Genomic DNA, 21731 nt, shown 5'->3' on the forward strand with positions numbered 1-21731 from the left:
CTTCCTTCCGAGAATATATGGCATCCGTTATTTCGAGATCTCGAGAAAACAAAACAATTATTCCATGATCTCGAGAAAACAAAACAATTATTTCATGATCTCAGCTGGATCACTGTATCTCCGTCGGTAGAGACGAAGCCGGGCCAGTCTTCTGCGGAGGTGCCGCGGACTAATTTTGAAATGATCCCTTATTAAAAGACTTAATGCAATCTCTCCCTGTGTCAACCCCTGATCAAAATATTGCCTTATTAGGTGATCGATTATTCAGGACATTCTAATGACCAAAGTTGCATCTATACAGAATGAGAAATAGCCCCGAAGTCAGCATATCACAAGTCTCGGCGTACCTGAATGAACCATTTCTCAGCTGTTTACTCGAGATCACGAAATAATTTTGTTTTCTCGAGATCTTGAAATAACGGTTTTGTTTTCTCGAGATCTCGAATTAGTTGTGTTGTTTTCTCGAGATCCTGAATTAATTATGTCGTTATCTTGGGATAACAAGGCGAATAAAAAAAAGGATTATATGAAGGGCCTCTCTCGGCTTCCGTACGGATGAAACAACGTGTGTGTGCTTTTTGTTGTCAGTGTACAGTCTGTATGTCTGGTGGTCATTTATTCAGTCGAATCGTATAAAACGTGCGAGGCAGTTGAGAAAGAAACAAACGAATCTCCATTCTTCACTATTTTATTCAGCGAAGACATCGATTGAGGTGTGTGACTTTGCGCATGCGCATTATATTTGTATTGATACAGAGCCGCTTCATCTGTCTACACTACACGAAGCGCTACAGTACCGATACTGTACCGGTACGAAACCCATACATTTGTGGGTTTCATACTGATATAGTTATACCGCTACAGTACCGGTATAGTTGCTCGTGTGGACAGGTGTTGCGGTACGAAAGTAGTTTCGTATCAGTACAAAATCCCTAGTGTGGACAGGGTAAAAATTAGTTGATTAAGATCCATGTGTGTGCAATCAAAGTGTCACATGATGTCTGTATAAATCAGCCTGTTCTGGAAGGACCCTGACTCTGCAACACTACTAAGCAAGCAACATGAAAACCAAGGAGCCTCCAAACAGGTCAGAGACAAAGTTGTGAAGTATGGATCAGGGTTGGGTTATAAAAAATATCCAAAATTTTGAATATCCCAGGGAGTACCATTAAATCCATTATAGCAAAATGGAAAGAATATGGCACCACGACAAACCTGACAAGAGAAGGCTGCCCACCAAAACTCACAGACCGGGCAAGGAGGGCATTAATCAGAGATGCAACAAAGACACCAAAGATAACACTGAAGGAGCTGCAAAGATCCACAGCAGAGATGGGAGTATCTGTCCAGAGGACCACTTTAAGCCGTACACTCCACAGAGCAGGGCTTTATGGAAGCGTGGCCAGAAAAAAGTAATTGCTGAAAACACATTTGGAATTTGCTCAATAGCATGTGGCCGACTCCCCAAACAAATGGAAGAAGATTCTCTGGTCAAATGAGACTAAAATTGATCTTTTAAGCCATTATGGGAAATGCCACGTGTGGCACAAACCCAACACCGAGAACACCATTCATACAGTGAAGCATGATGGTGGCAGCATCACGCTGTGGGGATATTTTTCCATCTGCAGGGACAGGAAAGCTGGTCAGGACTGAAGGAAAGACGGATGGCACTAAACACAGAGCAATTCTGGAGGAAAACCTGTTTGAGTCAGCCAGATGTTTGAGACTGGGATGATGGTTCACATTATAGCAGGACAATGACCCTAAACATACTGCTAAAGCATGTATGGAGTAGTTTAAAGGGAAACATTTAAATGTCTTGGAATGGCCTAATCAAAGCCCAGACCTCAATCCAATTAAGAATCTGTGACACAACTTGAAGATTGCTGTACACCAACGCAACCCATCTAACTTAAAGGAGTTGGAGCAGTTTTGCCTTGAGGAATGGGCAAAAATCCCAGTGGTGAGATGTGCTAAGCTAATAGAGACACCCCAAGAAACTTGCAGCTGTAATTTCAGCAAAAGGTGGCTCTACAAAGTATTGACGGGAGGGGGGAGGGGGTGAATTCCTATGCACACTCCACAGTTCTGTTTTTTCATCTTAATTATTGTTTGTGTCACAATAAAACAACAATTTGCCCCTTTAAAGTGGTAGGCATATTGGGTAAATCAAATGGTGCTAACCCCCCAAAAATCCATTTTAATTCCAGCTTGTAATGGGACAAAACAGGACAAACACGAAGGGGGATGAATACTTTTGCAAGACACTTTCTCACTACAGCGGAACAACAGAAAACAGAGCAGCAGTGGTGCAGTAGGACCAATCTGGGTTTTAGTTGCATGTAATACAGCAGGTGGTACCACTATACTTTCTACACAGACCTTAGAAGCAGTGAGGAGCATCATGGTGCATTTCTCCAAGACAGCACGGGCTGCGGCCATGCGTGCCTTCTGCTTCTCATCCTTCAGATCCTGAGAAACAGAGAAAGAGAAAGATATCATACTGTTCTGGACTATAGATGAGCTTTCTAAGAAATAATGAAACATTCCCGAGTGGTCGTACTCCAGTATATTCAAAAACACTGCAATAAAAAAAAAAAAAAGTCATCATGGATCTTCACCATGGAATTTCCTTCCACCTCACCACTAAATTGGCACATTCAATAAGAACCTGACCATCAGGCAGTCCTCCTAGAGCTCCTGACGTGGACAGAGAGCCTGTAGTGCCACACACCTTCCCATAGGTAGCAGGCTGAGATATGATTCACCTAAAGCATTCTGGCAAGATCTTCAATCACTGGGACCGAGGAAAGCTTCTACACAAGGGACCTGATATGTTGACTGTGTGTGTGTGTGTGTGTGTGTGTGTGTGTGTGTCCCAGGCAAGGAACAATGCATCATAAAATAAGATCTGATTATCGGTTATGATATTTCCTTTTATAAGGCTGTATAGATGGAGGTGGCAGATTTCCAGGGAAGCTATGCAGTAAGATCAAGATGTGGTCTGTGTGTGTGTGTGTGTGTGTGTAACACTGACTGGCAGGAGACATTTCTGGTCTGCAATAAGACAGACACTCTTATCAGTTCTTCAAAGCTTCCTGCTCTTCTCGATAGCTCTGCTCTTTGAGTTATTACACAGAACAGGGTGCTGATAAAGCTTAATAAACTTTACACACAGATCTGACTTTATTGGATGGCAGAATATTGAGAGTTATAACAATCAGCTTGTTATACTGTTGTTCAAGTTTGTTCCTGTATAGTGAAACCGCACTGAATATTTACATTTACTCTATCCACATTTGCTGGATATGAGCAATTGCATGCTCTGATTGGCTACTCTACTACTAGGATATCAGCTCATATACCGCGAGTAGAGGGAAAACAAAATGACAGCGCGTATTGCTGAACCAGCCAAGGACGAAATAAAAACTCTACTCAAAAACAAAACCCCCAAAAATGCAAAATCTCATCTCATCTCGTTATCTCTAGCCGCTTTATCCTTCTACAGGGTCGCAGGCAAGCTGGAGCCTATCCCAGCTGACTACGGGCGAAAGGCGGGGTACACCCTGGACAAGTCGCCAGGTCATCACAGGGCTGACACATAGACACAGACAACCATTCACACTCACATTCACACCTACGGTCAATTTTAGAGTCACCAGTTAACCTAACCTGCATGTCTTTGGACTGTGGGGGGAACCGGAGCACCCGGAGGAAACCCACGCGGACACGGGGAGAACATGCAAACTCCGCACAGAAAGGCCCTCGCCGGCCCCAGGGCTCGAACCCAGGACCTTCTTGCTGTGAGGCGACAGCGCTAACCACTACACCACCGTGCCGCCCAAAATGCAAAATAAGGAATAAAAGTATTTGATGGAAAGAATGTATCTTTTTTCTTTTTCAAGAATTAATCATTATAGCGTTTTTCACTCATTGTTACTGTCATTTCACTGGTTTGTTTACATTCTAAGTGGAAGTGACCCTGTCGGACGTTTTGTGTAAAGTTTTTATTTATCGAATTTGCAAAAAATAAAAAGGCTCCGTTTCTCAAAATCCAATGAATGTGGTTATAATAAAACAGTTATTCCACTCATCGTACATGGCTCATAGTGTCAGCTCATGTATGACTCGATTTTGTGAAATAACTTTCACAAAATGCTTTCCTAAGATCAGACTGAGGTCAGTCTCAGAGAGAGACATGATCTGTAATGAGAATTCACTCCTAAAGACAGCCCTACAGCAACGTAGTAGTGAGGCGTAGCGAGAACAGGAGCAAAGAACATTACAGGCACAATGTTTATGCCCTCCTAAGCCTGTCTGAATTTCTAGTCTGTACATCCAGAGAAGTACCAATGTGCTGAGTGTTCAAAATGGATGTTTAACAGACCTTTTTCATTGTTTGATAGCATGCAATTTGTTCTCCAGCAAGTGCAACACACAGATACAGACAGGCAACAGATTAAAAGGAAACTCTCGGTCTTGTTATGCTGTGGAACACATTTTAATGACACTGTACGAGGGTTCCGTTAGCCTGCAATTACTAGATTTTGCCTGGTAAAATTTATTAAAATAAATGAAAAACTTCCTGGTCCAAAAGTCTGGTAATAATGCTCATAAACACAGCTATAACCAAGGCTATCCCTACACAGGATGTGTATTTTGGCAGTGAAACAGACTAACAGCTTACAGAACCTTTTACCACAATGGGTGCAATTGAACAATACTTGATTCAAGGCCCACTACTCTTCAACTTTATCACTTGCTTTAGCCTATTCATAGTACACAGCTAGCTATGGCTAAACAATCCAACCTCAAACGTAGCAGTAAGCCTACTGATACTCGAGTCTGTGCCTGATAAGGAAACCCTATATACTTCAGAAACCGAGCATCCACTGGCAAAGACGACAAGAGCCCACTTCAAACCTGAGTGGCAGAAAAAATTCACGTGGCTTAAATGCGAAACTATTGACGGAGATGACTAAGTGTTTTGCTGCAAACAAATATAAGCGCATCAGCCATCGCAAAGCACAGCCAGTGCCAAGATCACATTCTCAGTCAATGCAGCACAGCAACAAATGCCTATAAAAAGTTATATCGATGGCCCAAAAAACAGACCAGCCAGAAGCCATATTTCCAATTAAAAGTTGTGCTTCACATGACCAAAAATTAAATTCCAGGTCACCAGTCCAGAAGAATGATTGATTTACTGAGGGCAGCAAGACGGCATCTACAAGCATATTGAATCCTTGTGTGATATTGAGAAGGCACTGGGGGGTGTTATGAGGCAGCTGAATTCATTGGAATCATCATCATCATTGATAACAGGGGTGATAGCGTTCCGGCGCCGTGCCGGATTTCCGGTGTACCATGGCTGGGGAAAAAAAAAAAAAAATCTAGTTCGCCCATTGTCCTGTGTCATTCTGAGATGCGCAGATAGACAGTAAAGGGAATTCCGAATTCAGAAAAAGGAGTTCCACCAGAGGACTAACCAACCAAATATCCTCCGCACCATCACACAGCGCCATGTTTGTTGGCTCGGACATGTCCCGCGCTGCACAGACGACCACCCCACAAGAGACATTTACAAGTTTGAAACACCAGCAGTGGGATGGAGACGCCCTTGCGGCTGACCACACACCCGTTGGAATGATATCGTTCATCAAGACCTCCAGCAGGTTAATTGGAGGCTGGAGGACGTCCCGGCACTCAACCAAGGCTGTGAAATATGATGGAGTTCGGTGGCACTGGTAGGCTCAGTGCCATGCTGGCATGAGGTTTAGGAGGAGGAGGAACATGACATCCATCTCTTGCTGATACCTATAGCTTACTACTACTAAATAATAATAATCCTGTTAATAGTAGTAACTTAGGCACCATATAGGCTTTATTAATCTTATTTGATTAAATTAAATGGGTAATGTGATAATGGTTTAATTAAAACATCCTTTCAGCATTTCAGGAATATGACAAAAATGCAGATGCAAGGATCACTACACACTCTGGCCATGAAGGGACAACTGAAATCAGCAAATCGCACCTTTCACTGATGCCAAGAGCACACAATCAGATGCAGTGGTAGTAATGACGGCGTGCCACTGTTATGGGGCTTTAACTTTTGCAACAGCTTGCAAACGCTTATTTAGGAGTTTGGAAAGTTATAACCCAACTGGACTACACTGGCGAAAACTGCCTGTGTTCTGCTCGTGCCAGGAGAACGTGCCAGTAGACGGGGCTTCCCTCTGCACAATGGAATTAAGATGGCACTGTGAAGTCATCTGGAGGAGGAGACAGTGACCCGGGCTTATGCGCATTGCAAGCTGCAAAGACACATTGGACACACTTGATTTCAAGTCGGCAGCAGAAGACTTTGCCACAAAGAAAAAAAGAGAAAGTAAAATGTTACCTGGTAGCCTTTAGGCTACATTTAGTGCCTAGCCTTTTTTAAACAGGCTACAGATGTTTCATAATAGCCTACATTTTAGCAGCTAATATTGAGGTTTTGCTGTTCATTAAATAGTCAAACTGATTTGAGGTTGCTGTCGAGTCTTTCCTCAGCCTAGGTAGACATACGCACTTGGCATTTGTAGCACAGACTGTAACTGAAACATCACTAGTAAGTTTCAAATTTGTCTGTTAAAATAAATTCATTTTGGACAGTGGACTGACAAGGGAAAAAAAATCCTTAGTGGACACCCTGCACTGGACAATCAATACAAAAGTTCTGCTGACTGATCAGCTTTGTGCTATGATTCTGATGGGAGTGGGCTCTTCCAGGATAGATTTGCCCCAAACACAGGGCAGATCACCTAACTAACACTTTTGTCTTTTAAATTCATCACCCACCTCAACAGATTTTAATTAAGTTTTTATTATTCAGAAATACTGACCCATATCCAGCATACATTACAGTTAGGTCCATATATATTTGGACACTGACACAAATTTTGTTTTTTTTACCTGTTTACTGAAACATATTCAAGTTATAGTTATATAATGGACATGGACATAAAGTCCAGACTTTCAGCTTTCATTTGAGGGTATCCACATTAAAATTGGATGAAGGGTTTAGGAGTTTCAGCTCCTTAACATGTGCCACCCTGTTTTTAAAGGGACCAAAAGTAATTGGACAATTGACTCAAAGGCTATTTCATGGGCAGGTGTGGGCAATTCCTTCGTTATGTCATTCTCAATTAAGCAGATAAAAGGCCTGGAGTTGATTTGGTGTGGTGCTTGCATTTGGAAGATTTTGCTGTGAAGAAAACATGCGGTCAAAGGAGCTCTCCATGCAGGTGAAACAAGCCATCCTTAAGCTGCGAAAACAGAAAAAACCCATCCGAGAAATTGCTACAATATTAGGAGTGGCAAAATCTACAGTTTGGTACATCCTGAGAAAGAAAGAAAGCACTGGTGAACTCATCAATGCAAAAAGACCTGGACGCCCACAGAAGACAACAGTGGTGGATGATCGCAGAATAAGTTCCATGGTGAAGAGAAACCCCTTCACAACAGCCAACCAAGTGAACAACACTCTCCAGGAGATAGGCGTATCAATATCCAAATCTACCATAAAGAGAAGACTGCATGAAAGTAAATACAGAGGGTTCACTGCACAGTGCAAGCCACTCATAAGCCTCAAGAATAAAAAGGCTAGATTGGACTTTGCTAAAAAAACATCTAAAAAAGCCAGCATAGTTCTGGAAGAACATTCTTTGGACAGATGAAACCAAGCTCAACCTCTACCAGAATGATGGCAAGAAAAAAGTATGGCGAAGGCATGGTACAGCTCATGATCCAAAGCATACCACATCATCTGTAAAACACGGCGGAGGCAGTGTGATGTCTTGGGCATGCATGGCTGCCAGTGGCACTGGGTCACTAGTGTTTATTGATGATGTGTGACAGGACAGAAGCAGCCGGATGAACTCTGAGGTATTCAGAGACATACTGTGTGCTCAAATCCAGCCAAACTGATTGGTCGGCGTTTCATAATACAGATGGACAATGACCCAAAACATAAAGCCAAAGCAACCCAGGAGTTTATTAAAGCAAAGAAGTGGAATATTCTTGAATGGCCAAGTCAGTCACCTGATCTCAACCCAATTGAGCATGCATTTCACTTGTTAAAGACTAAACTTCAGACAGAAAGGCCCACAAACAAACAGCAACTGAAAACCGCTGCAGTAAAGGCCTGGCACACTGCAAAAAGTAAAATCTAACCAAGATTAAATATCTTAAATCAAGACAAAATATGCTTGTTATTTGTCTGCCAAGATAATTCTCCTTTCCAGGCAGGTTTTGTGTAAGAGTATTTCACTTACTTTAAGCATTTTTTCCTCAATTATCTTAATAAGGTATTATAACTTGTTATTGAGATTTTATTACTGGTTATGAGTAAGTTCTGTCTTAAAATGAGAATTACCATAATTTCATCGGTGTTATATTAACTATGACAAGTTTGTCAAAGTCAGAATTTCTTATTTCAAGCATCTTATCCTTTCTTTTAATCTCAACACAAAACAGATAACTAAATTAAATGAATTGTTGTATTGTCAATCTGGCAACAAAAATAGGCTACAAAATGGATTGGTTTGTTGTTTTGATTTTGATTTATTTGGCGGTCTCAGTTGGTATAAACACTTACTTAAACAGAGCACACCAATATGCCCAGATGAAATAGTCAAACTGTTGGTTGGGGGACAAAGTATCTAGCATGTTAAAGTGAGTAGTACAACTTTACTTGTTTTTAGTATAAATACATTAGTTTTAAGACATCTATGGGGTTGCTAAAGCTAGATATATTTACTTGTTTTTAAAAATCTTGCCAAGTCAAATTTTCTTGTTCTGTTGGCAGATAATTTTGCTTATTTTAAGTAAAATATTCCTCATTTTATTACTTTTTTCTTGTTTTTGTAAGCCGGGATTTTGCAGTGCAGAGCATTAAAAAGGAGGAAACACAGCGTCTGGTGATGTCCATGAGTTCAAGACTTCAGGCAGTCATTGCCAACAAAGGGTTTTCAACCAAGTATTAGAAATGAACATTTTATTTACAATTATTTAATTTGTCCAATTACTTTTGAGCCCCTGAAATGAAGGGATTGTGTTTAAAAATGCTTTAGTTCCTCACATTTTTATGCAATCATTTTGTTCAACCCACTGAATTAAAGCTGAAAGTCTGAACTTCAACTGCATCTGAATTGTTTTGTTCAAAATTCATTGTGGTAATGTACAGAACCAAAATTAGAAAAATGTTGTCTGTCCAAATATTTATGGACCGAACTGTATGCTTGTTGTTAGCTGAATCTATACAGTCATGAGGTGCTGGATTTTGAATTGGTTTAGAAATGAAAAAAAAAAAATCAATATAAATAAAAAACAAAATATAAAATATAAAAAAAGTTGTTCCCTCATTATAAATCATATCTGGCCCTGCAAGAGTAGATTAAGATGGAAATTCCCCAGGATTGTGTTAGGGTATCAGCATTGTGCTAGAAGTCGGAATTTGCACATGATTTTTATTTCTGAAAGATTGTACCCTATGGCTTTATGTGGGAAGAAAATAAGTACCTCGGTTGTATTTTGTTCACAAAGCAGAATTTTATACTCATTTAAATGGTGTTTCCCTACTCTCTGCAATATTACAGCAACCGAGTAGGCTAAAATTTACCATCACTATTGACATACTGCATTTAATTTATTTGAAAGAGCCTCAGGAAAACGACCGGATATGTAAACTGAAAACAAGCATGTTTACTTTGACCTTCCCATGTCTTAAATAAGACTTAAATCACCTGAAACTCTCAAGCAGCTTGTTGCGAGTCTTTCAGAGAGTTGGAAAGGGTATAAAAGGTATTTGGGGATATTATTACCAAGACTGAAATCCATCATTAAGGAATGGAAAAACAGGGACAGAGAAAAACAACTTAAATCAAAAAACAGGAAAGAAAAGAAAAAAAAAAACTAGCCATATAGATTCACAAAATATTTTATTTATATATATATATATATATATATATATATATATATATATATATATATATATATATACACACACACACACACCAGAAGGCATTTTTTTTTAATTAAGGAAAAAAGTGAAATTAGCATTTCATCTATATTATAATTTATACACACACACAGTGATAAACTCCACAATTATATCACATCCCAAAATATCATTAGTGTTCACTATTAATATCTTAACATACACATTAACATTTTTGTTGCTTGTAATATTCAGAACCATCTGTTAAAAAAACCTGCATAAATTTATTGGTTAAATAATTTCAAAGTAAGGGTATGCAAACTTTTGCATTGAACTGTATCGATAGAAATGAGACTCAGGCTGATGGACTACGTGGATGTGGGAGCATGGAATTGTAATTATAAGGATGTAACCTACACCAAGCGAGACAAGAGCAATCAGATTTTTGGCGCGCAGTCTGGGGAGGTTGGGAGCAAAGTTTCTCTCACAGACTGACCTTAAACAGCGAAGAGTGAACTGCTGCATATCTGGTGAAATCTCCCTCAGGGAAGACTGAAGCAAAAGTATTGTGGTTGTTCACCATCAGGCCTTTTCCTGCATATGCTCATGTGCTAGCCAGGATCAGGAGTCGTCAAAGGGCAATCCATTGTAAGAAAGGAATTTTATGTTACTGGACCTTCACAAACTTTAGTTGAACACCTCTGCTCTAGATAGTGACTCCACATGCCGGTTTGTGCTAAAGGTGATATCCAAAATTACTGTAACATGGAACCTGCCTGATTACAACCCCGATTCCAAAAAAGTTGGGACAAAGTACAAATTGTAAATAAAAACGGAATGCAATGATGTGGAAGTTTCAAAATTCCATATTTTATTCAGAATAGAACATAGATGACATATCAAATGTTTAAACTGAGAAAATGTATCATTTAAAGAGAAAAATTAGGTGATTTTAAATTTCATGACAACAACACATCTCAAAAAAGTTGGGACAAGGCCATGTTTACCACTGTGAGACATCCCCTTTTCTCTTTACAACAGTCTGTAAACGTCTGGGGACTGAGGAGACAAGTTGCTCAAGTTTAGGGATAGGAATGTTAACCCATTCTTGTCTAATGTAGGATTCTAGTTGCTCAACTGTCTTAGGTCTTTTTTGTCGTATCTTCCGTTTTATGATGCGCCAAATGTTTTCTATGGGTGAAAGATCTGGACTGCAGGCTGGCCAGTTCAGTACCCGGACCCTTCTTCTACGCAGCCATGATGCTGTAATTGATGCAGTATGTGGTTTGGCATTGTCATGGTGGAAAATGCAAGGTCTTCCCTGAAAGAGACGTCGTCTGGATGGGAGCATATGTTGCTCTAGAACCTGGATATACCTTTCAGCATTGATGGTGTCTTTCCAGATGTGTAAGCTGCCCGTGCCACACGCACTAATGCAACCCCATACCATCAGAGATGCAGGCTTCTGAACTGAGCGCTGATAACAACTTGGGTCGTCCTTCTCCTCTTTAGTCCGAATGACACGGCGTCCCTGATTTCCATAAAGAACTTCAAATTTTGATTCATCTGACCACAGAACAGTTTTCCACTTTGCCACAGTCCATTTTAAATGAGCCTTGGCCCAGAGAAGACGTCTGCGCTTCTGGATCATGTTTAGATACGGCTTCTTCTTTGAACTATAGAGTTTTAGCTGGCAACGGCGGATGGCACGGTGAATTGTGTTCACAGATAATGTTCTCTGGAAATATTCCTGAGCCCATTTTGTGATTTCCAATACAGAAGCATGCCTGTATGTGATGCAGTGCTGTCTAAGGGCCCGAAGATCACGGGCACCCAGTATGGTTTTCCGGCCTTGACCCTTACGCACAGAGATTCTTCCAGATTCTCTGAATCTTTTGATGATATTATGCACTGTAGATGATATGTTCAAACTCTTTGCAATTTTACACTGTCGAACTCCTTTCTGATATTGCGCCACTATTTGTCGGCGCAGAATTAGGGGGATTGGTGATCCTCTTCCCATCTTTAGTTCTGAGAGCTGCTGCCACTCCAAGATGCTCTTTTTATACCCAGTCATGTTAATGACCTATTGCCAATTGACCTAATGAGTTGCAATTTGGTCCTCCAGCTGTTCCTTTTTTGTACCTTTACCTTTTCCAGCCTCTTATTGCCCTTGTCCCAACTTTTTTGAGATGTGTTGCTGTCATGAAATTTCAAATGAGCCAATATTTGGCATGAAATTTCAAAATGTCTCACTTTCGACATTTGATATGTTGTCTATGTTCTATTGTGAATACAATATCAGTTTTTGAGATTTGCAAACTATTGTATTCCTTTTTATTTACAATTTGTACTTTGTCCCAACTTTTTTGGAATCGGGGTTGTAGTTTGAACGCCTTTCGGTACCAGGAACCTCAGATTTAATTCATATAACTGTATAGAAATGGGCATGGTTGCTTGTGGTTGAACATTATAACAAAAAATTCATTTGTGTTCCTCAGTGGAGCATGATATGGACATGGGACTGTTAAGGAGAGCTATAAGACTCCAGACAGCAGATTCTGAGTTTGAATAAACTGGATCTGGCAGTACATGGCCGCTGATACTGTATCTTCTGATGCATTTCATTTGATGTAAATTTATACTTTATTACAACAAAATTTTGACCGCGAGTTGGCCTACTGGTTAGCGTGTCCGCCTCTTGACCGGGAGATCGCGAGTTCTACATGTGGTCGGGTCTTACCAAAGACCATCATAAAAATGGTACCTACTGCCATCTGGCAAGGCACGCTGCAATACAGATGTGAGTGAGGAAGTCAAACTCTCGCAATTACCAGAGGACTAGACCCCCACTGTAACCCTAGCTGTACAAGCGAGAGGCCGAGGGCTATGGAAACAGAGATCGGCGCCGCACCCATACGCCTTAAAGAGTTGGTTAGTACTGGGACAGGAGACTGCCTGGGAAGACCAGATTCTGGCGTGAGAGGGACTTTGACTTTTGACAACAAAATTTTTGATTTTCCTTGAGTCATTAAGCAAGTATAATTTTATTACAATTGGATGAGTGAGTTCACCTTAGTCTGAGACTCTTTTCATTTTTTTTTTATTTAAATACCAAATTACTGGCACCAACTGGAATGTCTCTACTCTTCTCACAGTGAATGCTAAACTGCTTTCCTTCAGCTCAAAAACTCACAGGAAGATGTTATCAGAGTGCTTGTTTATCAGCTGCCTTCATGAGTTAGTAAGTCTGGGATGAACAAGGATGTGTGTGTGTGTGTGTGTGTGTGTGTGTGTGTGTGTGTGTGTGTGTGTGTGTGTGTGTGTGTGTGTGAGAGAGAGAGAGAGAGTGAGTGAGAGAGAGAGAGCACTCTTACATTCTGCCTGTCCCCTGTGAGGTGTGCAAATTCCACCATCTCATTGCCAAACTGACTGAAGATCTGCACAAACTCCTGAAAGGTGCTGACTCGCTCCAGCTGTTCCAGTGTGACCAGTACCTGCAAACACACACACGACTATGGTAAAGAGATTGAAATGGTAGCTCAGAAAAAAAAGTTTTCTTTCTGAAGCAGAAACATCCAAAAGGGTAAAAGGCTCTTCAAGATCATTTTTGTCGGTAATGTCACGACAATTAACAAAGCTATACATTTAATAACGAAGAAAAAAATGTAGAATGTTACTGAGAAACTGCAACTTGCCAAGTCCTCCATCTTGAGAGCTTCCCATGGCAGAAAACTTCAAGCTACTGTTTTTCCTTTCACTGTTATTACGCACCGACACAAGAGACTGGTTATATCAAGAGAGCGTACGAAGTTTTTAACGCAATATTGAAAATTGCACTAAAAGGAGTTCTGGTTTGATTACGCATTATAGATGTTTACATTCTAAGAGTTATACATGTCTGTTAACTTTGGGGCACTTTTTAAACAGTCCCAAGCCAGGGCAATATGTATGTTGGTCCTGATCATTATAACCAAATATTTAAGTTTGTTTCAAGCACATATCCTCACCCAAGATAGAAGTTATACCATATCTCAGGGGTTCCCAAACTTTTTTGCCCAATGACCCCAAATGGACTTTGTGAATTTTCTCCAATCTCAAGCCTTGACCACCATATATTGTTTGTTTGTTTTTTTATTCCAGATTTATAAAATACGACTACTGTAACATTTGAACATATTATTAATCAGAAACAGACCTGTGTGTAAGTATCTTAAAAAAAAGGGAAAAAAAGGAATATTCCTTGCACTGACTTGCCAGTCTAGTTGGAGTATTTGTTCACACACACTGTGTGTATCTTATGCACATCCAGAAGATTTAAAAGTGACATCCACTAGATGGCACATCAAAGCCAAAACATCCTTGTCTGCCAGGTTTCCATCTCGAACCATAAAATGTTTATCCATTCTATGCACAGCGATGTCTGACAACTTCTACTTCTCTTAAAGCTTTCTGCTGTCGTAATGATTGTCGTCATGAGCTGCATCTCAAATTGAAAAACTGACCTTACATTCAAAAGTATTTATCAATCTAAAATTCAGAGGGCTGGTAGGAAAAACGGACCATTCAGAAGGTTGGAAGGCAATGTGAGAGTTTTTTAAAATTCAAACACTAAATGTAATTAGGCATGCAACAATACAGGCTTGTAGTACTCAAGTTCAGGACTCGGAATCGAGTCCGACTCGTGCTCAAATTTTAAGGAATTGTGACTTGACTTAGACTTGAGCACTGATGACTCGGTCTTGGACTCAGACTCGTAAATTGGAGACAAGGACTCGGATTTATTTATTTTTTGTAACATGCCATAATAATTTGGCACAAGATATTTATATCTACATTAATTTTTATGCTAATTTTGTGCAAGAGAATGCACATTCACCTGTTCATACGTCATGTTCAGGAACAAACTAACGTTAATGGCGCTAAAATGCCTGGAGAGAAGCCCCTAGGACTGTCCGCTTTGCTTATACAGACTTCTCGTGCAGTGGGAAAAAATGCACTGCCATGTGTTCCATATGTAGAAGAACCATTGAGGAGACGACCGGGACAACCTCGAACTTCAATCATCATTTGGCAAGACTCCACCCAGAGAAGGAAGTGACACGCTATGTTCACTGCTCTGTTGATAGCGGGATTTGCTGACTGATGAACTAGCGAGTGTTAACCCTCTCTCATGTTATGTGCCCTGTTGATAGTGGGCGGGGCTTGCTGAACGATGAACAAGCTTTTTATCTGGAGCCTATTAACTAAAATGAGGCAGTCGAGCGGTAACGTTAGTCCAATACAGTAGCAGAGACGCTTTCACATAAAGGCAGCAACAGCCACCGTCAAATAGTGCAGGTGGAGTCTTGTTCTCGGACTTGACTTGGATCAATAGTGGACTCGACTTGAAATTTTCTTTAAACGACTTGGACTTGACCACTGGTGACTCAAGACTGGACTCGGACTCGAGGTTTAGTGACTCGACTACAACACTGCAACAATATATCATGCGTTGATGAATCGCAATACAAATTGGTAATGCTTCAAATCGATGAATTAAATTAATCACGATTATGATCAGTCTGCATAATATCTTAATTTTTCTTAGCTGCAAGTGTGTTGTTTAGACAGCAGAGGGTGCAATAACAAAAGTCAGAATACCTGTGACTTCACCATAGGTGGAAGTAACAGAGCTCTGTTTTTGCAGCATTACACAAAAACAGATCTAAAATGGGAAAGAGCTGCTGTGTGATTGACTGTACAAATAGACTTAGCATGAAATCAGAGCGCTCTCTTTTTTTTTTTAAACACTGCTGAAAGCTAAAGAAAAGAGATGAAAAAAGGTAGGGAGCAAAATGTTCATTGACGTTTATGAAGAAAAGGCATATTTGTTAATTTTTTCATTTTCAATAAATGGAATATTTTAGTTAATGGGTAATTCTTCGGTAATTAAATTACATTCACAGCAAAATGTGGTAACTTTTTTTTTTTTTTAGTTGCAGGACTCAAGAGAATAGTATCAAATAAAAAATGTCACACTGTATGGGTTTCTTTTGACCCTAAAAAAAAAAAAACCTTGAAAAATTGTCTGTTTAACTCTGAATGCAAAATCTTTTATGAGGAAAGAAAAGTCAGTAACGGAATTACGTCAGAAAAAAACTGAACTTTCATTTCTTAAAATTCAAACCAAGATTTCTCTGAAGCGACACTGCTATAATCGGGGTGAAGATTTTTAAATATGGTTTTCAGTACATTTTGCCTTGGATTCCATACTTTAGCAATAACACTGAGCTGACAAGTTAAGGCAATCATTTCATCATTTTGGCCTCTCTGCTGAAGAATTGCCCGAACAGGCCATTATATTTTACTCCAACCTTTACAAATGTGGGTAAATAACTATTGTTGGTTATTAAGAAAATGAAATAAAGGGTTTTTTTTCCTAAAAAGGAATATTTAAGTTGACAAAGAATAGAAAGATTATTTTTCATAATAACATTTTCTTCATTTTAATTTTTTTCCCAAAAATATTGTGGGGAAAATCAAATATGAACCCAATATTGTAAATCGAATCAAGTCATGAATAGGTTGAATCATTACATGCCTAACTGTAATAAAAGGTTATATTTATAAATATATAAATATGAGATCTGAGGCCTAACACTGGTTTGTTTGGTGGTGGTAAATAGATGAGGAAAATGTGTCTCTTTTCATTTGCTGAACTACACTAGTGTAGCAGGTTAGGATAGTGAAAAGGACTAAAATAGCATGTATTCGTTTAAACATTAATATTAATTTCTAATATTAATTTGTACATTTATACAAGAGTGCTCAGAGAGCACGATATCCCCCGCTGGCAACTATATCTATGCTATAAGTGCTTAATACACCCTCATGAAATTGTCAAAGTACAAGTTTGGTAATCAAAGACCATAACGCTGGTAAAATGCGACTGAATTGAACGAAATTGAAATATGCGTATTACCAACATATAACAAAGAATCCTGCCAAGTTTTGTGAAATTCCTCCAAAAATTGTGAGAGGAATTGATTTCAGAAGGTGAGTACCCTTCCCGGGACAGACAGACAGACGGACATTGCCACGACATAATCCCCCTTCGGGCCTTTCAGCCAGCGGGGGATAAAAATGAAAGAAAAGGATATTGTGAGTTTCTCTCATGACCTCATTTGTAAATCAAGGAACTCCATGTGGGGTCACGACCCCTAATTTGACCATTGCTGCACGAGACATCAAATAAATCTAACTGATTCTGATACTAACATATCACCATGAAATCAGGGGATCATCACAGTAACCTAAAACTAAGTATGTGTCAGAATAAGCTGCAGGTGCTACGCCGTCCTGTTGTGCTCCGTGTGCATGAAAACTTTGAAATGCAAGTCGATTCGAAATGTTGCTATACCAAAAGCACAGGCAAACTTTAGGGGGGAAAAATACGGAAGTTTCAGAGCTTTGAATGAACTGATATAGTGAGTGGAAGCAGTGCAAGAAGCCTGGACTGGAAGAAAAAGATAAAGTGGCTGCTATTTGAAGCTCCTTGCTAGAAGTGGGTGTTATCAGACCTGGACAGGAACAAATTCAATTGGGTTCCTCTCTAATAGAGAGCTGCTCTGCCTCCTGCCTGTCCAAACAACTCGAACTGAACGTGATTAGCCCCGGCTCAGAGCGTGCAAACATGCGCGCACACGCATTCTCTTCTTAACAATAAAAACAGGCTCTGCTCTCCTGCCATGGTAGATGTGCTGCTTCTCTTCAATTATCTCCAGAAGCAAGACTGAAAGTCAAAGATAGCATCGGAAAGTGAAGTAAATGGCGTGTGTGTGTGAGTGAGAGAGAGAGAGAGAGATACTCCTGAGTTACAGGGTTCACCATAATGAGTGATTTGAAGAACTCCGTGTATACCTCAGAGAGAAGATGAAAGGGCACGCGTGTGTGTGTGTTGGTGAAGTAGCATGTACTTACTTTGTTGCGGGAACTGATGATCTGTTTGATGACGATGCGATCTGCGAGCACCAGCACTTTGGTGACAGAGGAGAGGAGCATGCGAGCTGCTTTCACCATGCCCATCCTGTCACTGAACACAGTGCTGCGACCATCAGCCTCGCTCGGCTCAGTGCTACATACGTCTGTCAGCTGCGCTATAGCTGTGCCTACAACACACACACAAATATATCATATCACTTTATCTAATATACACACACCCTTTCATACCCTATTTCACAACGAGGGCCCCTAACTGAAGGCGGAGATTCACAAATGATGTTGCATGATACAAAGACCAAGAATAAACATAAGACATTAGAATAAACAAGTCTTAAAAACAGATTAAAACATTCTCTCTCTCTCTCTCTCTCTCTCTCTCACACTTCTATCTTTGTGGGGACACTCATCGACATAATGCATTCCCTAGCCCCGAACTCTAACATTAACCATCACAACTAAATGCCTAACCCCACCCCTTACCCTAATCTAAACCTAGGTCCAGGTTGGAATTAAGTCTTAACCCTCAAACAGCCCTTTGGAGAAGTGAGGACCAGCCAAAATGTCCTCACAGTTGGTGGAGAGAAGAGAAGGAAAGAAAAGGGAAAAAAAACAAAACAAAAAACATCTTCTGGTCCTCAGTAGGTAGGAAGTACAACCCCCCCCACACACACACGTCTCACTATCCTTGTGAGGAACTTCCATTGACATCATTATTACTGCAGTGAATTAATGTTGTGCCTGTACCTAAACCTAACCTTAACCTCAGTAATGAAAAGGAAACTTTTTGGCTCTTTTTTTTTTCAAATTTTTGTTTTTAAACATTTGGTCCTCAGTAGTATATAAAATACATGCATACGCGCACACCACGGGCGATTGCTCTAAGACAACGAGGGAGGCTCAGCCTCCTCTAAAATGACGAACATCGTGTAGGATGAATTGCGCTAGGCTTATGTTATAGCTGACCTTATAACATTGCTATTTCAGATCCAGAATCATAGAAATATATGTGCTCAACCCACTACAGTGCGAAATCATTCCGTTATAACTTTCCCCAGTTCGCCTAATGTGTGTGTGAGTTTCTCCCCCTCGTGACAGCGCGATGCAGCCCAGCCTCAGTGGACTTCAATGGCATTTGGGAGCGATGCGCTTTTCAATATCAAAATGCAAGACGGTTATTGGACAAATACTGCGAAAACGCCCGCCCACGGACTCCCAGCCTCAGTGGATTTCAATGGCATTTGGGAGCTATGCGCTTTTCAATATCAAAATGCAAGACGGTTATTGGACAAATACTGTGAAAACGCCCGCCCACGGACTCCCAGCCTCAGTGGATTTCAATGGCATTTGGGAGCTATGCGCTTTTCAATATCAAAATGCAAAACGGTTATTGGACAAATACTGCGAAAACGCCCGCCCACCGGACTCCCAGCCTCACAGTGGGAGGGACATGGCAAAGCTTTCCGCGAGGAGACTGGTGATTGGTGAAAGCGGCCGGATATTTTCTTTGATTGACAGCTTGTTTCAAATATAGACAGGCAGCGGTGAATCTCAGTTCAGTCCCATGCGGATTCGCAAGTGCTGTGGTGTATTGTAAGAGATCAGCTTACATTTCGATTTCATTCATTACATACGGTTTCTACCAGCTTTTTTAGTTTGTATATATTTTCATTGTAAATAAAGTGTAAATATAGTGTTGTCAAGTTTGCTATCTTAGTTCCAGAAATTTCGTTTATTTGAGTGACTGAACTTGAGGGGGCTAATCAGCTAGCAAGAAAGCTGCGCACGGATGCCAAGCATTGCTGATTTAATTTTGCCAAAGCCATTTGCCAGTCTTCCTTTCGAGGAAAAAATTAAAATTAAAGAGCAGGGTAGACCAACGCCTCAAACTGACTTGGTGAAAAAGGTAGGGAATAATACTCGTTCCTTTCAGCTCTCCTGGTACGAGAAAGTGAATTGGCTAACAGCAAGTGACCCACATCAACAACAGTAAATAGGCTACTTTAGTAATATGTCATGGATGGACCAAAAATATAGAATCTATTTAAAATGTATATGCTGAGTATATTATATTGGAATATATTTTTCTCTGGATATGAATTAAACACAGCTACAATTTGGAAAACATTTTTAAACAAAAACACAGCCGAGAACATTTCACACTACAGACCTGGATTAAAAGTGAAGGGTTATCAAAATTATCAATAAAATATTTCTCAGTCAAAATAAGTAAAATATAGGGAAAGTGTGTTTGAATGAAATGTGTGGCACCCAGCCCTATGTTTGGCTCCCCAAGGTCAGTGCTTGTGCCTATTCCAGAACACTCTGCTGTTACTGCTGAGGTTCCTGACAAAGAGCTGCTTTCAATAATGATCAATTTTTAAACAACATGCCACAATTTTAAAATATAAAATGTTAAAATATACCCCCCCAACACCACCATCATGTATATTGGACAGTAGGCTAATGGGCCAAAAGGACCTGTTATTTCACAGCTTGTGACCCTGCCAACAATCAGCCAGATCAGAGGCAAGAGTATGGGCAAAATTGATGTGTTTTTCTTTTTTCTTTTAAAATCTGGAAATATCGTAACCGACCAGCCTCCCCTGTTTGAAAGACTACCAGCCGCCACTGGCGCACACACACACAGTCAGTCACATAGTTCATTTCCAACACACACTAATCCGGGCTCAGCTTCTCAAAAATAATGTAAATTAAGATTAGAGTTAAGTGGTAGCGCGCGCGCGTGAGAGAGAGAGAGAGAGAGAGAGAGAGAGAGAGAGAGAGAGGTGTTTAGTGTGATGCTGGCTCCATCTTTCAAATAATTTAATCTTTGTGCTGTGGTGCTTTAACAAAACTCAGCCCCAGACAATTATCTGATTTTGGCATTTATCTGATTATATGTAATAATAAGACTAGTTAAATCAGATTATTCCTTAATTTAAAAAAGGACAAATCCACCCTGAGCAATTTTCATATTAATCTTTACAAATAACGTGATCTTCAGTGAATTTTGTACTGAAATTCTCATCTCATTATCTGTAGCCGCTTTATCCTGTTCTACAGGGTCGCAGACAAGCTGGAGCCTATCCCAGCTGACTACGGGCGAAAGGCGGGGTACACCCTGGACAAGTCGCCAGGTCATCACAGGGCTGACACATAGACACAGATAACCATTCACACTCACATTCACACCTACGGTCAATTTAGAGTCACCAGTTAACCTAACCTCAGAGACTCAGATTGTTGGCGCGCCCGCATCTAAGATGCACTATTTCGAATAATGAACGCATTGTCGAAAGGGGCAGGGGCCAATATGGACGCGAGCATTTTATACCCTATTTGGAACATTTTGTGGCGTATTACTTGACTTCATGGTCTCAATATCAAAAATCTTGCACAAATATGCAACTTCCAACATAATTATCAGGATATTCAACAGATTTCAGCATCGGATGAATTTGTTTTGACCGCCGCCATATTGAATATATGTCGGACCCGTTCATGTATTTACGCCGCCCCGTTTGTAGCGTCCCAAGCGAGTAAAACCTGATCCAAGTCTTTCGCTAGGTGGCGTCTTACGGTCTATGTACGAATATTCAAAAGAGACAAGAAAACATGGATAAGAAAAAAAAAAGAAAAAATACATCTATTTTGTCATTCTTCGGCAGAAAGAGAGTACATTCACCTGAAAAAACTGATACCCCTGATACCCAAGGTAATTAGTCATACTAGATTTACAACTACTACTACAACATCAACTACT

General features: G+C 40.2%; 1 protein-coding gene across 1 annotated transcript in view; it reads right to left on the minus strand.

Moving 5' to 3' along the window:
• ctnnal1 (catenin (cadherin-associated protein), alpha-like 1) overlaps positions 1-21731 on the minus strand; it is a 176867-nt gene that overhangs the window by 48121 nt on the left and 107015 nt on the right. The window contains exons 3-5 of the mRNA XM_060942063.1: positions 17948-18135; positions 13363-13482; positions 2386-2475 (exon numbers count right to left, since the gene is read on the minus strand). Coding sequence (XP_060798046.1) covers positions 2386-2475; positions 13363-13482; positions 17948-18135 — 398 coding nt within the window. The remainder of the gene's footprint in view (positions 1-2385; positions 2476-13362; positions 13483-17947; positions 18136-21731) is intronic.

Source organism: Neoarius graeffei, chromosome 16, assembly GCF_027579695.1.
Source record: "Neoarius graeffei isolate fNeoGra1 chromosome 16, fNeoGra1.pri, whole genome shotgun sequence".
NCBI classification, from domain to species: Eukaryota; Metazoa; Chordata; class Actinopteri; order Siluriformes; family Ariidae; genus Neoarius; species Neoarius graeffei.